This window comes from Castor canadensis, chromosome 14 (genome assembly GCF_047511655.1).
Source record: "Castor canadensis chromosome 14, mCasCan1.hap1v2, whole genome shotgun sequence".
NCBI classification, from domain to species: Eukaryota; Metazoa; Chordata; class Mammalia; order Rodentia; family Castoridae; genus Castor; species Castor canadensis.
Window position 1 is genome coordinate 40,058,848 of NC_133399.1, and position 19,072 is coordinate 40,077,919.

A 19,072-nucleotide genomic window follows, 5' to 3' on the forward strand; every position below is an offset into this window, starting at 1 on the left:
GCTGTGAGCACCAGTAGACAGAAGTCATGGAGTCCCTGAGAGTCTAGCCCCACTCCCCAGTCCGCTTCTTGGAACTCTGCGCCCATCCTGGAATTTTTCCCCGTAATTCCCAGTTCTCTGGGGACTTGATGCTCTCACCCCCCACCCCGCCCCGTCTGCCCCCTCATGGAGGTTCTAGGAGCTGAGTGAGGAGAGGGGTAGGCACAGTGATGGGGCCTGTGGCTGGTGCCCTCCCAGGCCCCCACCTCTCCCTCACCACCAACGGTGCTGCCCCCCAGGCCCCACAGCTGTCATCCTGTCCTCGAGCTGTCAGGCCTCATCTGAAAGCTCCTCTATCAGCTTCCCTGGGGGCTGTCTGGCTGCTGAGCTCATCAGAGGGAAAGGGATGGGGGCTTCCTGATTGACCCAGCTCTGCCACTGCCTTACCTAGCCTGGGCTCACAAAGGAGAAAGGGGCGGCACCCATGTCCCAGGCTGCTTCCATGTGCCAGGCCTGCCTCACCCCCACCCCACATTGATGCAAGCTGCCCGCTGGGCACGTGCTGTTACTGCCCCGCTTGACATGAGGGGTCTCCCTGGCCAAGGGCTCATGGGGCATTAGGGACCCAGGTCACATCTGTCACCCTAGTGTGCCATCCTACCTCCCCAGGATTGAAGCCTTTAGGGACTGGGCTTCTCCTCCCTGTCACACTGGGAGCCCTTGAAGGTAGGGCCATGTCTCCTCTATCAGACAAGGACTCTGGAAGTCAAGACCATGTCTCCTCCATCAGACTGTGAGTCCAGAAAAGCTGGCACATGTTTCTTCCATCAGACTGAGTCCTTCCAAGAGCAGGATCAAGCCTCTCCCATCACACTGGGGACTTCTACAGAAAGGCTCATGGCTCCTCCATTGGATGGGGATCCCCTCCATTGGATGGGGGTCCTCCATTGGATTGGGGGTCCCCTCCATTGGATTGGGGGTCCTAAAGGCAGAGAGCTGTGTCTCCGTCAAAATGAAGTCCCTAAAGTCAGACGCATGCCTCCTCTATCAGACTAGGGGCTCCGAGGGCAGTGTGTGCCCCTGTACCCCAAATGGGAGCCTGTTAAGGCATGTATGTACCTCTTCCATCAGACTGGGGGCTTCTCAGTTCCCATCAGATTGTGTTAAGAAAGGGCTGCATCTCACCAGGCACCCCTACATCTGCACCTCCTGGTGCCTCAACTCCCAACCGCCCTCCAGACATGGGGGCCCAGGATCTTACTGGAAGAGAGAGAGGCAAGTCTCCAGCCAGGGACCCCCATCTGGGTCTTTCCTGAGGTTCTGTCCTGCCCAAGAATATATCGAACATTTTGTGTCACACAATAGAACATCACTCAGCCGTGAACAGGAGGCCAAATCTCATGCCACATGGTAGAGGGACCTCAAGGACATGGTACTCAATGAGGGAACCAGACACACAAGGCTCCACAGTGGGTGATACCATTGATAGGAAACATCCAGAACAGGAGGATCCATGGGGCCAAGGACGGGGGAGGGAATACAGTGGATGAACGTAATTGGATCTGGGGTTTCTTTGGGGGGTGATGAGAATGTTCTAGAACTATAGTGGTGATGGCTACCCAGCCTGCAAATACACTAAGGTGTACAGGTGGGCTTCACACATGCTAGGCGTGTGCTAGGCAAGAGCTGAGCCCTGCTCCAGCCTTGACCACGAAGAGTGAGCTGTAGTGTGTGTGAATTATATTTCTTTATCAAAACCGAGCTCCCAAGTCAGGAGTTGGCAGTGAGCGCTTGCTCACCAGGGGTAATTATTAATCTCCCATTTTCCGGGTGAGAACAGTCCCTGTCATGCCCCCAAGGTCAGAGGAGCCTGAGCCCTGCAGGACCAAGTAGGGACCTGAGTTCCCCCCACCCCCAAGCTGCCTCTCAACTCCCAGGGGAAGGGGCCTCCCCACCATGAGACTCCCCAAACCATCCTACCTTTTTAACCTCATGCAGCTGGTGCCAGGCTCCTGGCATGGCACCCCTCCCTCCATCCCTCTGGTCCTGATGGAAAGTCAAAGTCCCAGAGGCAAAGCTCAAGGTCACTGGGCTTAGGCAAGATGGCCAAACTCTCTTCCTTGTCCCCCATCTCCCGCCTGCTTGCCACCACCCCCAACCCGTTCCTCTCCTCAGGTAGGGGGCAGCCCCAGGAAAAGCAGGCTCAAAGGCACAGGGAAGTCAAACGGCGTTTGATTCTGCCTGGGGGCCTCTAATTGCTATTCCTGACACAGCCTGTAATTAGAAAGCCTCTTTCAAATATTTATACCGCAGACGCCGTGGATTTATCTGACAGAGACAGGACTTGGATTTGATGAGATCTGTCAACCGCTCATCCCCAAGCTGGGAATTGCCTTGCAGCTGACAGAAAACAGGACAATTACCAGGCGTGCTCCCTGGTGTCCCAGGGGGACAGGGTTGGGGGCGGGGAACACTGCTTGTCACTGATCAGAGAGGGTGGGGAGGAGAGGAGAGAGGAGAATGGACTTGGGCTTCATGACCAAGTTCAACAGGTCCATGTTGGGGGACACAGCTGGTGCTAGAAAGGGTAGCATAGAGACCTCTCCAGGCATCAGGGTCTTCGTCTCACTGGCTCCAGGCCTCAGTGTCTCTATTTAGACAACAGGGCTAGTAGTGGACTGGGGAGAGATATCTGTTGATTCAATGAAGAGACTCCAGCTGTCACCCCACATCAGACCATGTGATGGTGTCCAGGTACAAATGAGCTGTGGGTGTTCTGAGAAAGGCCTTGATCTCTCCATGCCTCAGTTTTCCTATCTGTAAAATGAGGCACCCTTTTGACAGGCCTTCCTGGAGCTTTCTAGGTTTCCCTATTTGAAGTCCTATTTTTCAGTTGGGGAAACTGAGGCACACAGAGCTGCAGACCCTGCTCCTGGCCCCACTGTTCTGTGCGGTGCAGAGCCAGCTGTGACTTCAGCCTGGTGCTCCCTCTCCTCCAGACTGTCTTCCTGGGAGAGCCCCAGGCTTCTTCATCACTCCCTCTTACTCCACTCATTAAGGGGACCTGAACAAACCCCTGTATGGGGAAAGAAAAAAATGTTTCACTGTCGAATTGGCCAGCAGCCCCCTTCTCTCTCTCATCCCTTGGCCCCAGACAGCTGCAGCTGTCAAAAGACAGCCAGGGCAAGCGAGAGTGCTCTGACTTATACTATCCCCCTTCTCATCCCCCCCACCCTACCCCAGAAGCCACAAAGGGACAGATGCTGCGGCCACCAGCCAGGCACCATAGCATCTCTTTACCCTGGCCAGCTGCCCCAGCCCCTCCCCCACCTTGCAATTGGTCCCAGGAGAGGAACCAAGAAGAGCCCTTTAGGGGGAGGGTACGTGAGATGCCTTCCCCTCGGTCGTCTCCTACTTTCCTCTGGCTGCACCAGTGTCAATCTGAGCCCGTGACCTGCGACAATTTCCACATCCCCCGATCCCAAGGTCTCAAGCAAAATACTGGTTCGATTTCATCCCTCAGTACTGTGGGATGCTTTCAATCCACACTCTCCCCCTTTACTGGTCAATCCCACCCCTCTCGCGGTCAAGGGCAGCCGCCGTTTCCTGTCGATTTCCACCTCCCTCCGCCTTCCTCTCCCCTGCGGCACTTCGCGCTCCCCAGCGATGTCAGCCCCGGTCACTTTCCACCTCCCGTGCTCCTCGCTCGCTGCGGCCGGGCTCGGTCCTCCGATCAGGGGCCAGCTGTCGCGGCCTCGGCCCCAGCGACTCCCGCCCCCGATCCCCCTTCCCTTAGCCGGCCGGGGCTCGCTCCCTCCCCGCAACAGCTGAAGGTCTCAGTCACCTCCCAGGGGCGCGCAGGGGAGGGGAGGGGGCGGGGAAGCGGCGGCGGGGGAGGGAAGCGGGGAGCGGGGGGAGGCGGGGGAGCCTTGACGTTGCTGCCCTGGACTCGGCCCCAGGGCTGGTGAGGACCTGACCGTCCGCTTGCGCGCCCCCTCCCCAAAGTCCCACCTCCCAGCCGCGCGCCCGCGGCTGCCGCTAAAGTCCCCGAAAGCTAGAGCGGGGATTGCGGGAGGATTTTATTTCCCTTTGTGCGGTGCCTGGGGCCGGATGGAGGCGGCCGGCGTGGGGCCGTGGGATTAGGGCTCCCCCAAAGCGGAGAGAAAGGGGCGCAACAAAGGATGCGCCCTACCGGGGTCTCCGTCGTCGGGCAACTTTGCGCGCGGTGCCCCGAGAGAGCCGGCCAGCTGCGCTGAGAACCCTGGCGTCCAGGCTGATCCAAGGCTGGGGACCTCGCCCTTGGCGTTCTCCCCCAACCTCCGAACCCAGGCAGGGAGCCCCAAGCTTCCCCCAGGCGACAGGAGGTCAAGCCGCGCACCCTCACTGCGTTGCCCGCGGAAAGTGCGCCCGCTTCCGCGGATACCCCTCTCCCGGGCGCGAGGACCTGGGGCGCGGCGCTCTTACCCCGCAGTCCTTCCCCAGCCCTGCTGAGGTGGGCTTCCTCCGCTTCCACTTCTGTCGCCTCCTTTCTCCCTCCCTCCCTCCCCTCTTCGTTCCGCGTTATCCTTGAGGAACCTAGAAAAAGGGCGCACCTGATCTCCCTCCTCCTCCTCCTCTTTCTCTTCTTATTCCTCCTTCTCTTCCTCCTCCTCCGCCCTGAGTACCAGACCCAGACGGGGCGTGTGGGTCACCCTCTGACAATAACCAAGTTTGGGGTGACACGCTCCCAGATGGCCAAGTGGCTTCGGGACTACCTGAGCTTTGGCGGTCGGAGACCTCCGCCGCAGCCGCCTGCCCCCGACTACACAGAGAGTGACATCCTGAGGGCCTACCGGGTGCAGAAGAATTTGGACTTTGAGGACCCCTATGAGGACGCGGACACCCGCTTGGAGCCGGAGCCCCCTGGACCTGGAGACTCCAAATACGACTCTCCGAAGCACCGGCTCATCAAGGTGGAGGCAGCAGACATGGCGAGGGCCAAGGCCTTGCTGGGCAGCCCTGGGGAGGAGGTGCGTGGCTGGGTGATCCTGGGATACTGGGTGGGGAGGGTCAGGCGCTGTACCCCAGATCCTAGGAGCTTGTTTTATGTGTGATGCCAAGTGCAATGGGAGCACCAGACACTCCTGCTCCTCCACCTGCTTGTATTGGTTGTCCTCCCGCAGGTGGAAGACAAGACGGGAGGTCCTGCGTTGTCTCCCTGGTGGCCCATGGCCCCATAATCCTACTCTCCCCTCAGCTTCCTTTCCTCTTGACCTAGTCTTCCTAAAACGGATCTCAACTAGTCAGTTCCTCAGAATTGTACTTGCTTTGCCCTTCTGCTGTTATGATCCCACTTTACAGGAGGGCAAACGGAGACTCATAGGAGCCAAGTGACTCTCCCAAGGCAATGGGGGATCTTTGCACATGCAGATTTGAACCTAGACCTGCCTCCAACAGCTATGTTTTTTTTGTTTTTTGTTTTTTTTTTTTTTGGTGGGACTAGGTTTTGAACTCAGGGCTTTGCAAATCAGGTGCTCTAGCTCTTGAGTCACATCTTTGGCCCATTTTTGCACTGTTTTTTCTCTTTTAGGGATGGGGTCTCATAAACTATTTGCTGCCAGGTGCCAGTGGCTCATGTTTGTAATCCTAGCTACTCAGGAGGCAGAGATCAGGAGGATCGAGGTTCAAAGTCAGCCCACTCACATAGTTCATGAAACCCTTTGTTGAGAAAACCCATCATGAAAAAGGACTGGTGGAGTAGCTCAAGGTGTAGGCCCTGAGTTCAAGCCCCAGTATTGCGAAATAAGTAAATAAATAAACTATTTGCCTGGGCAAGCCTCAAACCATGATCCTGCCTATTTCAGCCTCCCAAGTAGCTAGGATTACAGCTATGAGCCATTGGCCTCCAGCTACCATGCTGTCTTTCAGTACGGTTCTTACAGACTTGGGGAGCCAACCTCAAAGCCTCATTGGGGACAGTGGCCAGGGAAGGATTTGAGGAAGGCAACCAGAGGTGGAGTACTGGGCAGTGGTTAAGAACATGAGTCAGGCATCAGTGGCTCATGCCTGTAATTCTAGCTACACAGGAGGCAGAGATCAGGAGGATCAGGGTTTGAAGAGATCCTGTGTTGAAAAACCCATCACAAAAGAGGGCTGGTGAAGTTGCTCAAGGTGTAGACACTGAATTCAAACCCAAGTACTGAAACAAACAAAAAAAAATAGTGTCCAGAGCTAGGTTTGGTCGCCTCTGCATTTGACCTCTTGACCTGTGCCCTTTACTCTCTCTCCAGCCGGAAGTGGACACTGAGTATTCAGACCCCTTTGATGCCCAGCCTCATCTGCCACCCCCAGATGACGGCTACATGGAGCCATATGAGGCCCAGCGAGTCGTAAGTGGTGAGTAAGCAGAACTTGGGGGAAGGGTTCAAGTCCCACATGGAATTTGGAGCTGACTGGTGTCCTTGACCTCCCAGAACTGTCACGCAGTTCGGTCCAGCTGTATGATACTCCCTACGAAGAGCAGGACCAAGAGCCAGGGGACGAGCTCCCATCTGGGTCAAGGCATCGGCAGAGTCGACTACCCCAGGAGGATGAACGACCAGCCGACGAATATGATCAACCCTGGGAGTGGAAGAAAGAACACATCTCCAGAGCATTTGCAGGTGCTTTGAACCAGGCCCTTATCTTGGAATGGCCCATCCCTCCATTTTCTCAGCTGGGAATGTCCCTGTTTCAGTTTACAAGAAAAGCCCAATTACTTAACACTATAGCAGCTTAATTCTCACTGAAGTGTGAATGACTGATAGCCACACATTCTTCTCAGGAAAAACTGAAAGGCCCTTTAAAGTGAAATGGAACTTGTGGCTTTGGTGTGACACTAGACCTGGCATTGGGTCATTTACTTGGACACATCACTTCATCCTTGTGAGTCTCAAATGGAGATCGTTACAGGACCTACCAAGATGGTGTTTGAAAATTGAAGGCTGAAAAGAGTTATTAGAATGGAAGGGCAGAATTTTTTAGCAACTGTCAGGTGGACTTGGTTGGGGTCGATTTCACCTGAACAGAGTGAGCTTGGAACCTTAGTTTCCTCTTCTATAAAATGGGTTTTAATAAGATACCTTTAACAAATAAAATAACTCAGCCCAGGAAGAGATGTGAGAAGATGACTTGACCCCAGAAATTCCACAAGTGGGAGGGTATCTGGGGCTTGGTGTCTTGGTTTCCCTGCCTGTATTTTTTGGGGGTGTTTTCCACTTTTATGACTTGGCCCAAATTGGCACAGAACCCCAGAATGAAATTCAGGACCAGGGAACCCTAGTTGGAAAACCTTCCATCCCACCCCCTCTAGCCGTTCTGACTTTTCCCTCATGGCAGTGCGGGGTGTGGGAGGGGAATGGGGGAGGGTGAAGGGTGGGAAGGGGGTGGCGGGCCTCCTTGCCTACAAATTCATGAATGACCACACCCCTTTCTTCTGAAGGCCAATGGGTTGCTCCTGTGCCAATCCCAACCCCAGTCTTAAACTCAGCCCCTCTTTTCTGGGCTCTGATAGGTTGCCCTAAACTGACACATCTTCGTATTGAAAGTCCACTGGTTGATCCCTGCCACGCCCCCCACGAGGTAGGCTGTATTTAACTCTTTCCTCTCTAACCCTTTCTTTTCAGTGCAGTTTGACAACCCGGAGTGGGAAAGGACCCCAGGTGTGGCCAAGGAGCTCCGGAGACCACCGCCCAGAAGCCCCCAGCCCGCCGAGCGCGTGGATCTGGCCCTGCCCCTGGAGAAACAGCCGTGAGTGGGGAAGCTGGAGGTAGAAGAGCACATGGAACCCTTCCAACCATCTACAGACTGACTTATCAGCCAAAATTTTATCTTTTCCCTCCTCAGACTAGGAGAAGGAGGGGTGCTTTGATTCACTCATTCACTTCATTTCTTCAGTTAATCAGTGTGTGCCAGTGACTGCTGGGTACCGCAGTCCCAGCTAGGGACTAAGTAGAAATGAATGAGGTCCCTTTCTGTCTGGTATCGGGATCTAGGTTCAAATCCTTATTCTGCATCTCCTGCTATGTGGCTTGAGGCAAGTCGCTTAACCTCTCTGAGCCTCAGGCTCAAAACTCCCCAAGAGGGCAGTAGGTGCACCTATAATGCCACCTACTCCAGAAGCAGAGACTGGGAAGATTGAGGTTCCAAGCTATGTGGGGCAAAAAGTTTAGCAAGACCCCATCTCAACCAATAAAACTGGGTGTGATGGTACATGTCTGTAATTCCAGTTACGCAGGAGGTGTAAATAGGAGGATCGTGGTCCAGGCTGGCCTGGGCATAAATGAGAGACCCTAATGGGAAAAAAATAAGTAAAACAAAAAGGGTTGGGGGCATGGAGCGGGGCTCAAGCAGTTAGTCTGTCTAACAAACTCCAGGCCCTGAGTTCAATATCCCCCCTTCCCCCCTCCCCCGTGCTAGGAAGGAAGAAAGGGAAGGCAGGAAGAGACCGAGGGAGAGAGGGAGCGAAAAGGAAGTTTTTCAAACACCAATAACACAAAAAGTAAAAGAAATCACTGTCCTTCCCCAGGAGGGCTTGGGATGGAAGGGGGAGGAGGATGGGTGGGCCCCCCTCCTTGTGCTGCAATAGTTTTCTAACCCCAGAGGTTGAGGCTGTCAAGTTCATTCTGTGTTCTGTCTTCTTCCAATACAAAACAACCACAAAATCCCTGCTTGGTGCTTTTGTCTTTCACACCTTGCTCACAATTGCTAAAGTCTCTTTGAGCACCTTCAAAGAGAAATGCTCAGTGCAGAACAGCACCGGTGTGGGTGAGGATGTGGCAAAAACAGTGAAAGTGATTGACCTTGTGCATGGGGGTGCTGAGGACGCTTGGGGAGCCAAGATCAAGGTCACCCTGGGGTGCAGCTGGTGGGAATGGCTTGTTAGCATGATTGATGACCTGGGTACCATACTGAGAGAAAAAAGAGAGAGAGAGAGAGAGAGAGAGAAGGTTAAGGTCAGGTGCACATGCACTGGCGAACTGGGGGCAGTAATTCCTTTGCCCTGGGGCTCAGTCACCCTCAGTAAAACCTGTCTACCCCATAACCCGGCTCCTCCGGAAACATTCAAGGGAATCATCCTGCATGTGCGTGTGCCTGGCCCGCCGACAGATGTGTTGAGACCTCTGCCCCCACCCCTAGCTGGTTTCATGGCCTTCTGAGCCGGGCAGATGCGGAGAACCTCCTGTCGCTGTACAAAGAAGGCAGCTATCTCGTGCGGCTCAGCGAGACCAGCCCCCAGGACTGCTCCCTGTCCCTCAGGTGAGACCCAGCCTCACAGGGACAGGAAGGTCACAGGACCGCCTGTAGCACACATTGGGCTTAATGCAGGAGAAGCAGAGGGGCGTGGCTCCAGCAGTCAGGGGTGGGTGGGGCTTCCGTGTTAGTGGATGGAACTTGTGTCAGTGGGTGGAGACTTGGGGCCAGGGGCGTGGCCAGGGGGCGAGCTTCCCGGGAAGCTACCCAGAGGGTTCCAACTGGGAATGAGCTCCCTGTCGTTGGAGGTATGCAAGAAGATGGAGTGGAAATCATACAGGAGCTCCAGGCCTTGAGTGAGAAGGGAAGGGAAGGAGGTGTCCAAGGCCCCTTTCAACTCTCCTAGTCCAAAACTTGAAGTACATCCATTAGAGTGTGTTTGATGCCAGAATCTTGGAGCGATCCTGTAAGCATTTGCATTTGAATCCATGGTTCTATCTGCTCCTCTCCTTAAGATTCTAGCAGGGTGAGATAGCTAACTGCTATAATGCCAGCTACTCAGGAGAGGAAACCCAGGAGGATCGCAGTTGGAGTCCAGTCTGGGCAAAAACTTGAGACCTGATCCGAAGAATAACTAAAGCAAAAAGGGCTAGAGGCGTGGCTGAAGAACACCTGCCTAGCAGCTGGAGGTTCAGTTCAAACCCCAGTACCTTCCCCGCCCCCCCACCCCGCAACAAAAAAATCCAGCAGAGAGGCGTGCTCTGGGATGCAACCCAGTCCCAGTTCTAGGACAGAGACCTAGACCCCTTGTCCAGGGGACAAGCTTGCACTGGCAGCCCTGCCCATGGGGAGTAAGCTGACAGCCTGCCTGAGGCGTTGGGAATCCCAGCGTGCTGCGGGAGTGGTGGGATAGTGAGCCCCCCACCCAGGAGCAGCCAGGGCTTCCTGCATCTGAAGTTCACACGGACACAGGAAAACCAGACTGTGCTGGGCCAGCACGGCGGGCCCTTCCACAGTGTGCCATCGCTGGTCCTGCACTACAGCGCGTGCCCGCTGCCGGTTCAGGGCGCCGCGCGCCTGGCCCTGCTCTACCCAGTGGTCACGCAGAGCCCCTGACAGCGCTGTGAAGCTGCTGGCTGCTAAGCTGAAGGTCTATCTGGTCCTAGAGGAGGGGCTGCAATGTACAGATGGACACACAGACTCCCTCCCCCTGCAGGCCCTGAGCCGCCTTCTCTGCGCTCTGCTGGATCCAGGGGCCAGGCTCCTGAGACTCCAGGCCCTTCCCTGGCTTGGCCAATAAATAACTTATTGCCTTTCTCCAGTGTCCTTTCTGGGCTGTAGGGAGGCAGGGATCCCTGACTCAGCGAGAGAACCTACTCCAGCCATGCAGAGTCCCCAGGGCCATCCAGAGGGCCCTTAGAAGGACGGAAGGGAGACAAGGCCCTTGGAGAGGCAAAGGTGTCTCCAGCTCTTTGTTTGGGGGACTGAGCTGAGGTTGGAGTCTGGAGTGAGTGGCAGGAGCGCATTCTGGAGGCAGATTAAAAACCCAGTGATGGAAGACAGAACTAGGAGGTAGAAAGATTGGGGAGGAGGGGAGGCGCTTAGGCCAGCCCCGCCTTCTTCTCATCCGGGCAGCCCAGCCTGATCTGCAGAAAGGACATCTGTCCCCATGGAAACAGCAGAAGTGGGGGAGGGGAGTCAGGCCCAGCTGGTGTCACTTCAAGGTGACAATCAGGCAAGAGACCCAGAGACTGACTGGTAAAATCCAAGGAGCCCCTTGACCTCTCCCCTCCTCCCCACTCCAGGACCCCCTGAGGGGAGGTGTCTTCCAGCACAGGGCACTGCCCGCAGGCTGGGGGCATTGCTTCCCAGCTCCCTGGACATGTCTTGTCCCTACAAGTGCGGCGGAGTTGTCAAACAGCCCCTGGCCACAATGGACCTCTCCAGCCATCCCTGGGGCCTCCAGATGACTTCACAAATATACTCCAACATTCCCAAATGGCTGCAAAGAGCCTTTATTGAGTGTCCTTTACTGAGGACCGAAGGGGAGTTTCCTCCTCAAAGGCCCCAGGCTGTGGCTGTTAGATGCCCCTTCTCCCTTGTGTAGCTATTCCCAGGAGTCCACTTTAGGTCTCCTAGGGTCTCCGACTCTTCTGACTTTGGGGAATCCTCTTGGCCCTGGGCTACCCAGACGAGCCTGGGCCAGGAGAGATTCTGACAGTAGGGATGGGGTGGCCAGGCCTGGGGCTGGCTTTGGGGACCAGCCGTGGCTGGCAGGGGACAGGCTGGGGGAAAGAGGTTGAATAGACACTCTGGTCTCTCTGGTTCTCCTTTGGGCTGTTCAGCGACTTCCCCTCTCCAGACCATGCCTCACTCCTCTTCGGGGTTCCCCGGGGCCGGTATAGGACATTGCAGTACAATGGGTTTCCTAGGGAGAGGTGACACAAATCTTTGATGACAGTCTCTAAAGAGAGAATGGCGCTCTCTGGACCACATGGGGGAACTTCGACTGTATTTCTGAAAAACATGGATACAGGCCGAGCCTTCTCTATCTCTCGCCTCCCCAAGCTTCGCAGCCCACCCTCATTCCTTGCAGGAGGCCGGCCGTTGAGTGCGCGGCGTCCTTGCCAAGCACCTGCAGTTCCCGCCTTCGCCGCATGGGGGCGGCGGCGCCCGTGGAAACCCGCACCCCCCGCGCGGTACCTGGGGGTTCACCTGAGTCCTCCTGCCCGCAGCGGCGCCGGGCCCAGACCCCAGCGCCCAGCGCGACCGCAGCCACGGCCAGGGTCCCCGCCACCAGCAGCGCCAAGAAGAGCCCTTGGGAGAGAGGGGGAGGTGTGACGGGGAGGGGCGCACAGAGCATCCAGAGCAGGGGGGACACGCGGCAGGGACTCACCTGAGAAGCTGGAGGCTGTGTTCAGCTGGGGGCCATCTGCAGGGAAGAAACCTGTGTCACGGGAGGGTGACCACTTTGAGTCCAGCCTCCCTCACGCTCCAGGGTTAGAACTCCCTGCCACCACGTGGGACCTCAGAGTTCCCGCTCCTGCCACCGTGGGGGGAGCTCAGGTAGGCGCTCACTTCTGAAAACCTAGGCTAAGCAAGCATTGCTGTCAGGGTGGGTTATTGCGGGGCTACTGAAAGATGGGGTGTCATGAGCCCCGCCTCTTTCCCATGACCTCTGCCGCCTCCCCAGGAGCCCCGCCTCCTCCCCACAAGCTCTGGGGTCCTCCTTTGAGTCTCTTCACCCCCATTTCAGGCCCCTACATTCCCTGCAGGAACTCCATCACCTTTGTCATGAGCTGGGCTCCATCATCTGTACCATCGGACCCATCGTCCTCATGACTCCAGTTGCTTCAGCCTCAAACTCTGAGCCAAACCCATTTCATAGATGGGACACTGAGGCCCAGAGAGCCTAAATCGTTTGCCTGGGATTCTGCACCCATGTAGCAGCAGGGACCCGCTTTGAACAAAGGCCCCGCCCCCTCAGCACCCCTCCTCCTGTTTCAGAAGACGCGTGCCCGCGCACTCCGAGCACGGGAGTGTTACCGAAGAGCCCGCATCCCGGACATGACCCTGATGTTAACAGGTCACTCTCTGTGGCCAGGCCCTGGCGTGAGCACGGCATGTCACGGAACCGGTCTACATCCACCTCATCAAGCTAGGGAAGTACAATTCACTGTACCTTCACAGCTGAGAAAACAGACACAGAGGTCACACTATTTGCCCAAGGTCACACAGCAAACCAATAAGAAAGAGAAGGGTCTTGAACCTGTATATTTGGCATGAACTCCAGCCAAAGGCTCAGGTCCCCAGCCCCTCATCTCGAGGCTCTGAGACTAGTGGGCAGTCCCTGGAGGCTGCCAAGTCACTGTTCCAGCATGGGAAGCAGCTGTGTGGAGCTGGACCAGCGCCCACCGCTCCCTTCTCCCGGCAGTGCCAATGCACAGCCTGGCGCCTCACTACCCTGCCCCTGCTAATTGCTAATTAGCCCCCTCTACATGGAGGGGTGGGGACCTGCCATACAGCCACAACACTTCACCCTTGAGGCAGGCACGTGCCCACGCCAGCTGGAAAGGGTTTCTCTTGGGGCTGGGAGATGGGTGCTCCATTCTGCCAGATGGGGGCTGGGCACACCCCCAGGGTGGTGGGGGGGCAGGCCCATTAGGTTTAGCTAATAAGGAAGGGTCACCAGAGAAGAGTTGGGGGAGTGTGTCAGTAGGCTCCAGAGAAACCGGGCTTGTGTATCATGCTTTGCCCACCTTGGCTCTCTATGGGTTTCAGCCTTCTTGTCTGGAAAATGGAGAGCCGCCTTTGCCAAATTGGAAAGCTACTTCTGGCTTTAAGAGTTAATGGCTTTTCCTGGGCCCTGGTGGCTCACACCTATAATCCCACGCCCCCTCCCCCCCACAAATCTCAGTATTGACACAGCACCAGACACATTGGAACTTCTAGAGCAGGTCTTGGTGAACTTTCCAGAAAGGGCCTCCCAGTAAATATTTCCTGCTTTGTGGATCAAATGGTCTCTGTAGCGGCTGTTGCACATGTAAGCAAAACTTTTATGCCATAGACAAGCCATAAACCATCCATAAATGAATGGGCGTGGCTGAGTTTTGATAAAACTTTATTTAAAAACACAGCTGGTAAGGCTGAATTTGCCCTGCAGCCAACCATACTCCAGAATATCACAAGAAGGCTCTTGAGGAGATAGGATTCTGGAATTTTGATTAAAAAAACAAACAATTATAGAGCTGGGTACCAGTGACTTACACTGTAATCCTAGCTACTCAGCCAGAGATCAGGAGGACTGTATTCGAAGCCAGTCAAATAATTCATAAGAGCCCATCTCCAAAATAATCAGAGCAAAATGGACTGGAGATGTGGCTCAAACAGTAGAGCGCCTGCTTTGCAAGTGCAATGCCATGGGTTCAAACACCAATCTCATCCAAAAAAATAATAATTTTAGGCCGGGCACTGGTGGCTCACGCCTATAATCCTAGCTACTTAGGAGGCAGAGATCAGGAGGATTGAGGTTGGAAGCCAGCCCGGGCAAATAGTCATCAAGACCTTATGTCAAAAAACCCATCACAAAAAACGGCTGGTAAAGTGGCTCAAGGTGTAGTCCCTGAGTTCAAGCCCCAGTATCGCCACAAGAAAAAAATAATAATTCTAGACCTTTTCTAAAATGTATTATTAAGCTGGATACAGTGATGCAGGCCTGTAGCCCCCAGCTATGAGGGAGGCAGAGATTGTGAGGATCATGGTTCAAGGCCAGCTGGGACAAAAAGTTATCCAGACTAATCTCAACAAAAAAGCTGGGCATGGTAGCAGGAATGAAATCTGAGGCCAGTCCCAAGCAAAAAAAAATGGAAGACCCTTTCAGAAAAAATAACTAAAGTAAAAGGAGCAGGGTATGGCTAAAGAGGTAAAGTGCATGCCTAGAAAGCCTTCAAACCCTAGTGCCACCAAAAAAAAAAAAAAGTGTTATTAAATCCCAGCTCATGGGAAGCTGAGGCAGTAGGATTGTGAGTTCAAGGCCAGCCTGGGCTACATAGTGATACCCTGGCTCAAGATGAAAAAAAAAAAAAAGTGCCATTGACATATATCCTATCTACAGAGGAATGCGTAAATGCTGTGTCCAGCTGAGTTATTTCTCTCCCCTGAATACATCATGCAGACACCATCCAGCTCAAAATCACAGCATTTCCAGTCCCTCCGAAGCCCACGTGGGCCTCTCAGAGCTGCCATCCCCTTCCCCAGCACCTTCTGACTGATAACAGCATACATCTTTTTTTTTTTCTTTTTTTCGTATGTGATGCTGGGGTTTGAACTCAGGGCCTCAAGATTGCTAGGCAGGAGCTCCACCACTTGAGCCACTCCGCCAGCCCAAGAAATCCAGAATCCATAATGAAAGTCATCAACTTTTTTTTTTTTGGTGGTGGGACTGGGGTTTGAACTCAGGCCTTGGCACTTGCAAAGCAGGTGCTCTACTGCTTGAGCCACTCCTCCAGTCCATTTTGCTCTGGTTATTTTGGAGATGGGGTCTTATGAACTATTTGCCCAGGGATCCTCCAGATCTCAGCCTCCCAAGTAGCTACGATTTGGGCGTGATGATCTGGGATGCTCTAAGTTCACAGAATTTCTGCCCCAAGAGTCCAAAGGGTTGTATATGTCCAGAAGTTGTGAGTTAGTAAGCTTAAGATCCTAGAATTTTCCTCACTTCCCATCTCACCACTGGCTCTCATACCTGCTTCTACCAGCAACTGGGTCCCATTGCCCTTGGCCTTGTCCAACTCAGGAATCTCCACGGTTACCCAGCACACATAGTTGCCACTGTCGTTGGCACGCACATGGTCCAGTTGCAGGGTGAGCCTCCCAGGTGCCTGCCAGGACAGCCTTCCCTGGGCCCCACAAGCCCCTGAGCTGAGGCTGCCATTGATACCAAACAGCTGGCACAAGATGTCACTGTCCTTCATCCACTCCACACGGAGCCGCTCCCAGGCCTGGGCCTGGGTCATGTGGCAAGCCAGGGTCACCTGAGTGCCCTGCTTTGCCCTTACGGTCGTGGGCCACTGCTGCACACTCAGGTTCCTGGCTCCTTGCAGGGCTGCAGGACAGAAGGTGGGGGAGGCCTTGTTCAGTGTGTGTGACTCAACTCTAGTGAACCTGCAGGAAGGGTTTGAAAGTTAAAAAAGAAAAGGGCCAGGTGCCCATTGCTCATGCCTGTAATCCTAGCTACTCAGGAGTCAGAGATCAGGAGGATCACAGTTCAAAGCCAACCCCAGGAAAATAGTTTGTAAGACCCTATCTCAAAAAAACCTTCACAAAAAGGGCTGGTGGAGTGGCTAAAGGTGTAGGCCCTGAGTTCAAGCTCCAGTAATGGAAAAATAAATAAAATTTTAAAAGGGTTAGGGGTGTGCCACAAATGACAAAGTGCCTGCCTTAGCAGTGTGAGGTCCTCAGTTCAAATCCCATTACTGCAAAAAGAAAAGAAAAAACAAAGGAAGAGTTTGACCTTGAGAAGGTCACTGTCATATGACCTTGAGAAGGTCACTTCTCCTCACTGAGGGTAGGACTTGCTCAATTCTTGTGAGATTTCAATGGACTCTGTGACATGTCCAGCTGTCTGTCCTGCACCACCCAGCACATGCCAGGCCTTGACGGAATGTGGTAGGCACAGCTGTAATCAAGATAGAGTCAAGTGTGGTGTTGCCAATAGCCAAGTTATGGAAACAGCCAAGATGCCCCAGCACTGACGAATGGATTAAGAAAATGTGGTATCTATACACAATGGAATTTTATGCAGCCATGAAGAAGAACGAAATGTTATCATTCGCTGGTAAATGGATGGAATTGGAGAACATCATTCTGAGTGAGGTTAGCCTGGCTCAAAAAACCAAAAATCGTATGTTCTCCCTCATATGTGGACATTAGATCAAGGGCAAACACAACAATGGGATTGGACTTTGAGCACATGATAAAAGCGAGAGCACACAAGGGAGGGGTGAGGATAGGTAAGACACCTAAAAAACTAGCTAGCATTTGTTGCCCTTAACGCAGAGAAACTAAAGCAGATACCTTAAAGCAACTGAGGCCAATAGGAAAAGGGGAACAGGTACTAGAGAAAAGGTTAGATCAAAAAGAATTAACCTAGAAGGTAACACCCACGCACAGGAAATCAATGTGAGTCAATGCCCTGTATAGCTATCCTTATCTCAACCAGCAAAAACCCTTGTTCCTTCCTATTATTGCTTATACTCTCTCTACAACAAAATTAGAGATAAGGGCAAAATAGTTTCTGCTGGGTATTGAGGGGGGGGAGAGGGAGGGGGCGGAGTGGGTGGTAAGGGAGGGGGTGGGGGCAGGGGGGAGAAATGAACCAAGCCTTATATGCACATATGAATAATAAAAGAAAAATGAAAATAAATAAATAAATAAATAAATAAAACCAAAAAAAAAACCCAAAACAAAACAAAAAAAAAAAAGTGTGGTGTTGCATGCCTGTGATCCCAGCTACTCAGGAGGCTGAAGGTAGGAGGATCCTTGAGCAAAAATTTGAGACCCTACCTGAAAAATAACAGAAGCATTATTAACAGGGCATTGCTCAAGTAGTAGAGCACCTGCCTAGCAAGTGCAAGGTCTGAGCTCAAACTTTGCACCAAAGGAAAAAAAAAAAAAGACAAAGATTTCTGTCTTTGGGGCTAGGGGTGTAGCTCAGTGGTGAGTTCCTATCTGTCCTCAGCACCATAAAAAGGGGGAGGGAGAGGGAGAGAGAGAGAAAGAAAGAAAAGGAAGAAAGGAAGGAAGAAGGAAGGAAGGAAGGAAGAAAGGTCTGCCTTCCAGGAGCTGATGGTCTGGGTGACATGGACACAGACAGACATAAAGTGACAATTGTGATGGAGGAAAGGAATGGGGGTGGGGGTGATAGAGGAGGACAGTTAGGGGACCTCTATTTATGGATGATGGTCAGAGAAGGCCTCTCTGAGGTGGTGACGAGTGAGCACAGATCTGAGTGGTAGAAGTAACTAGTTATGAGAGAGGAGATATGGGGAAAAAGCAGTGGACATCATTGCTTGTGCAAAGGACCTGGAGCAGGACCAAGCCTGGCATGCTGGCTGGAGCAGAGGGAGGTAGTGGAAAACAGAAAAGAGGGGAGGTCAGAGAAACCGGCAGGCAATATTCAATACGAGGTGGTGTAGGCCACAGGGGTAGGGTGGGGACGTGCGGAAAGCCAAGAAGTTTACTTCCTTCCTTCCTTTTCTCTTCTTTCTTTCTTTTCTTTCTTTCTTTCTTTCTTTCTTTCTTTCTCTTTCTTTTTTTTCTTTCCTTTCTTTCTCTCTCTTTTTCTCTCTCTCCCCTCCCCTCCCCTCCCCTCCTCTCTTTCTTTTCTTTCTTATGCTGGGGATAGAACCCAGTGCCCCTGCATGGAGGCAAGCACTCATCACTGAGCTGCATCCTGCCCCCCAACTTAGGTTTTCATGAGCTCATCCCGAGTGTCATGGTTGTGGGGGACTCCAGCAGGTGGGAGGATAGGAGTGGGGGACTGCCCGGATAGAAAAAGGCCAGAGTCTCCATATACCTCGAAGATTGTTCCAGACAAGCGGGCAGGATTTAGAGAGGGAAAGAAGGGTGGTGGTGCCCTGTTCCAGGTCTTCCCCTGATGTGTGCACAGCAAGATGGGGGCTCTGGGAGAGCTGACTGAAACACAGCATGCTCACTTCAAGTTGTGAGTCTGAGGTGCCTGTTAGAGCCCCCCCAGAAATTATCTGAGATGCACTCGAGACCAGGCTAAAGACAAGATCAGGAAAGAGGAGCAATCAGAGGCAGAGTGGCAAACGCAAAGGCCCGGAGGTGGGTTCAAGCGTCACGTGTAGGGGAATAAAAAGAAGAAAGAGCCCAGGAATGAAGAGGCAGAGGCAGGAGAATCATGAGTTCCAGGCCAGCCTGGGCTACATGGAGAGACTCTGTATCCAAAAAAAAAAAAAAAGAAAAGAAAAGAGAGACAGACCGACAGACAACAGACAGAAAGGATGGCAGCACCAAAAAGGCCAGAAGGAAGAGCCTGGTATGCAGGTTCCGGATTGAATTCTGTCCTAGAGGCTCCCTGTGAGGACCGAGGTTCTATTCCCATAAGGTCCCAAATAGCTGAAGAAGCTAGGTGCTGCTTGGCCCAGGGGCTCTGATGGGAGGGGTGCGCAGCTGGGGGAAGGGCAGCAGGATAGGGTGCGTGCATAGCCAAGGGAGGGTTCCCAGGTACTCACCCCAGAAGTGCACCAGCAGGACCAGCACCCAGTCAGGGAACCCCATCCCTGGCCCATCAGACCCCAGACTCCGGAGGCAGCTGGGCCACCCCTGCTCCCCCACACCCTATGCTACACACTTCCTG

General features: G+C 53.7%; 2 protein-coding genes across 2 annotated transcripts; one reads left to right on the forward strand and one right to left on the reverse strand.

The window, feature by feature from the left end:
• Positions 1-3,928: 3,928 nt before the first annotated feature.
• Shd (Src homology 2 domain containing transforming protein D) lies at positions 3,929-10,305 on the forward strand. The gene is made up of 6 exons (XM_020165844.2): positions 3,929-4,988; positions 6,249-6,354; positions 6,432-6,620; positions 7,623-7,746; positions 9,136-9,255; positions 10,119-10,305. The coding sequence occupies exons 1-6, from the start codon at positions 4,710-4,712 to the stop codon at positions 10,303-10,305; spliced, it is 1,005 nt and encodes a 334-aa protein (XP_020021433.1). The 5' UTR covers positions 3,929-4,709.
• A 913-nt stretch (positions 10,306-11,218) lies between these two features.
• Positions 11,219-19,044, reverse strand: Tmigd2 (transmembrane and immunoglobulin domain containing 2). Its single transcript, XM_020165845.2, has 5 exons — positions 18,948-19,044; positions 15,434-15,793; positions 12,086-12,121; positions 11,893-12,006; positions 11,219-11,617 (listed from the first exon to the last, which is right to left on the reverse strand). Exons 1-5 carry the CDS (start codon positions 18,991-18,993, stop codon positions 11,373-11,375), a joined length of 801 nt encoding a protein of 266 aa, XP_020021434.1. The 5' UTR covers positions 18,994-19,044; the 3' UTR covers positions 11,219-11,372.
• Positions 19,045-19,072: the final 28 nt, after the last annotated feature.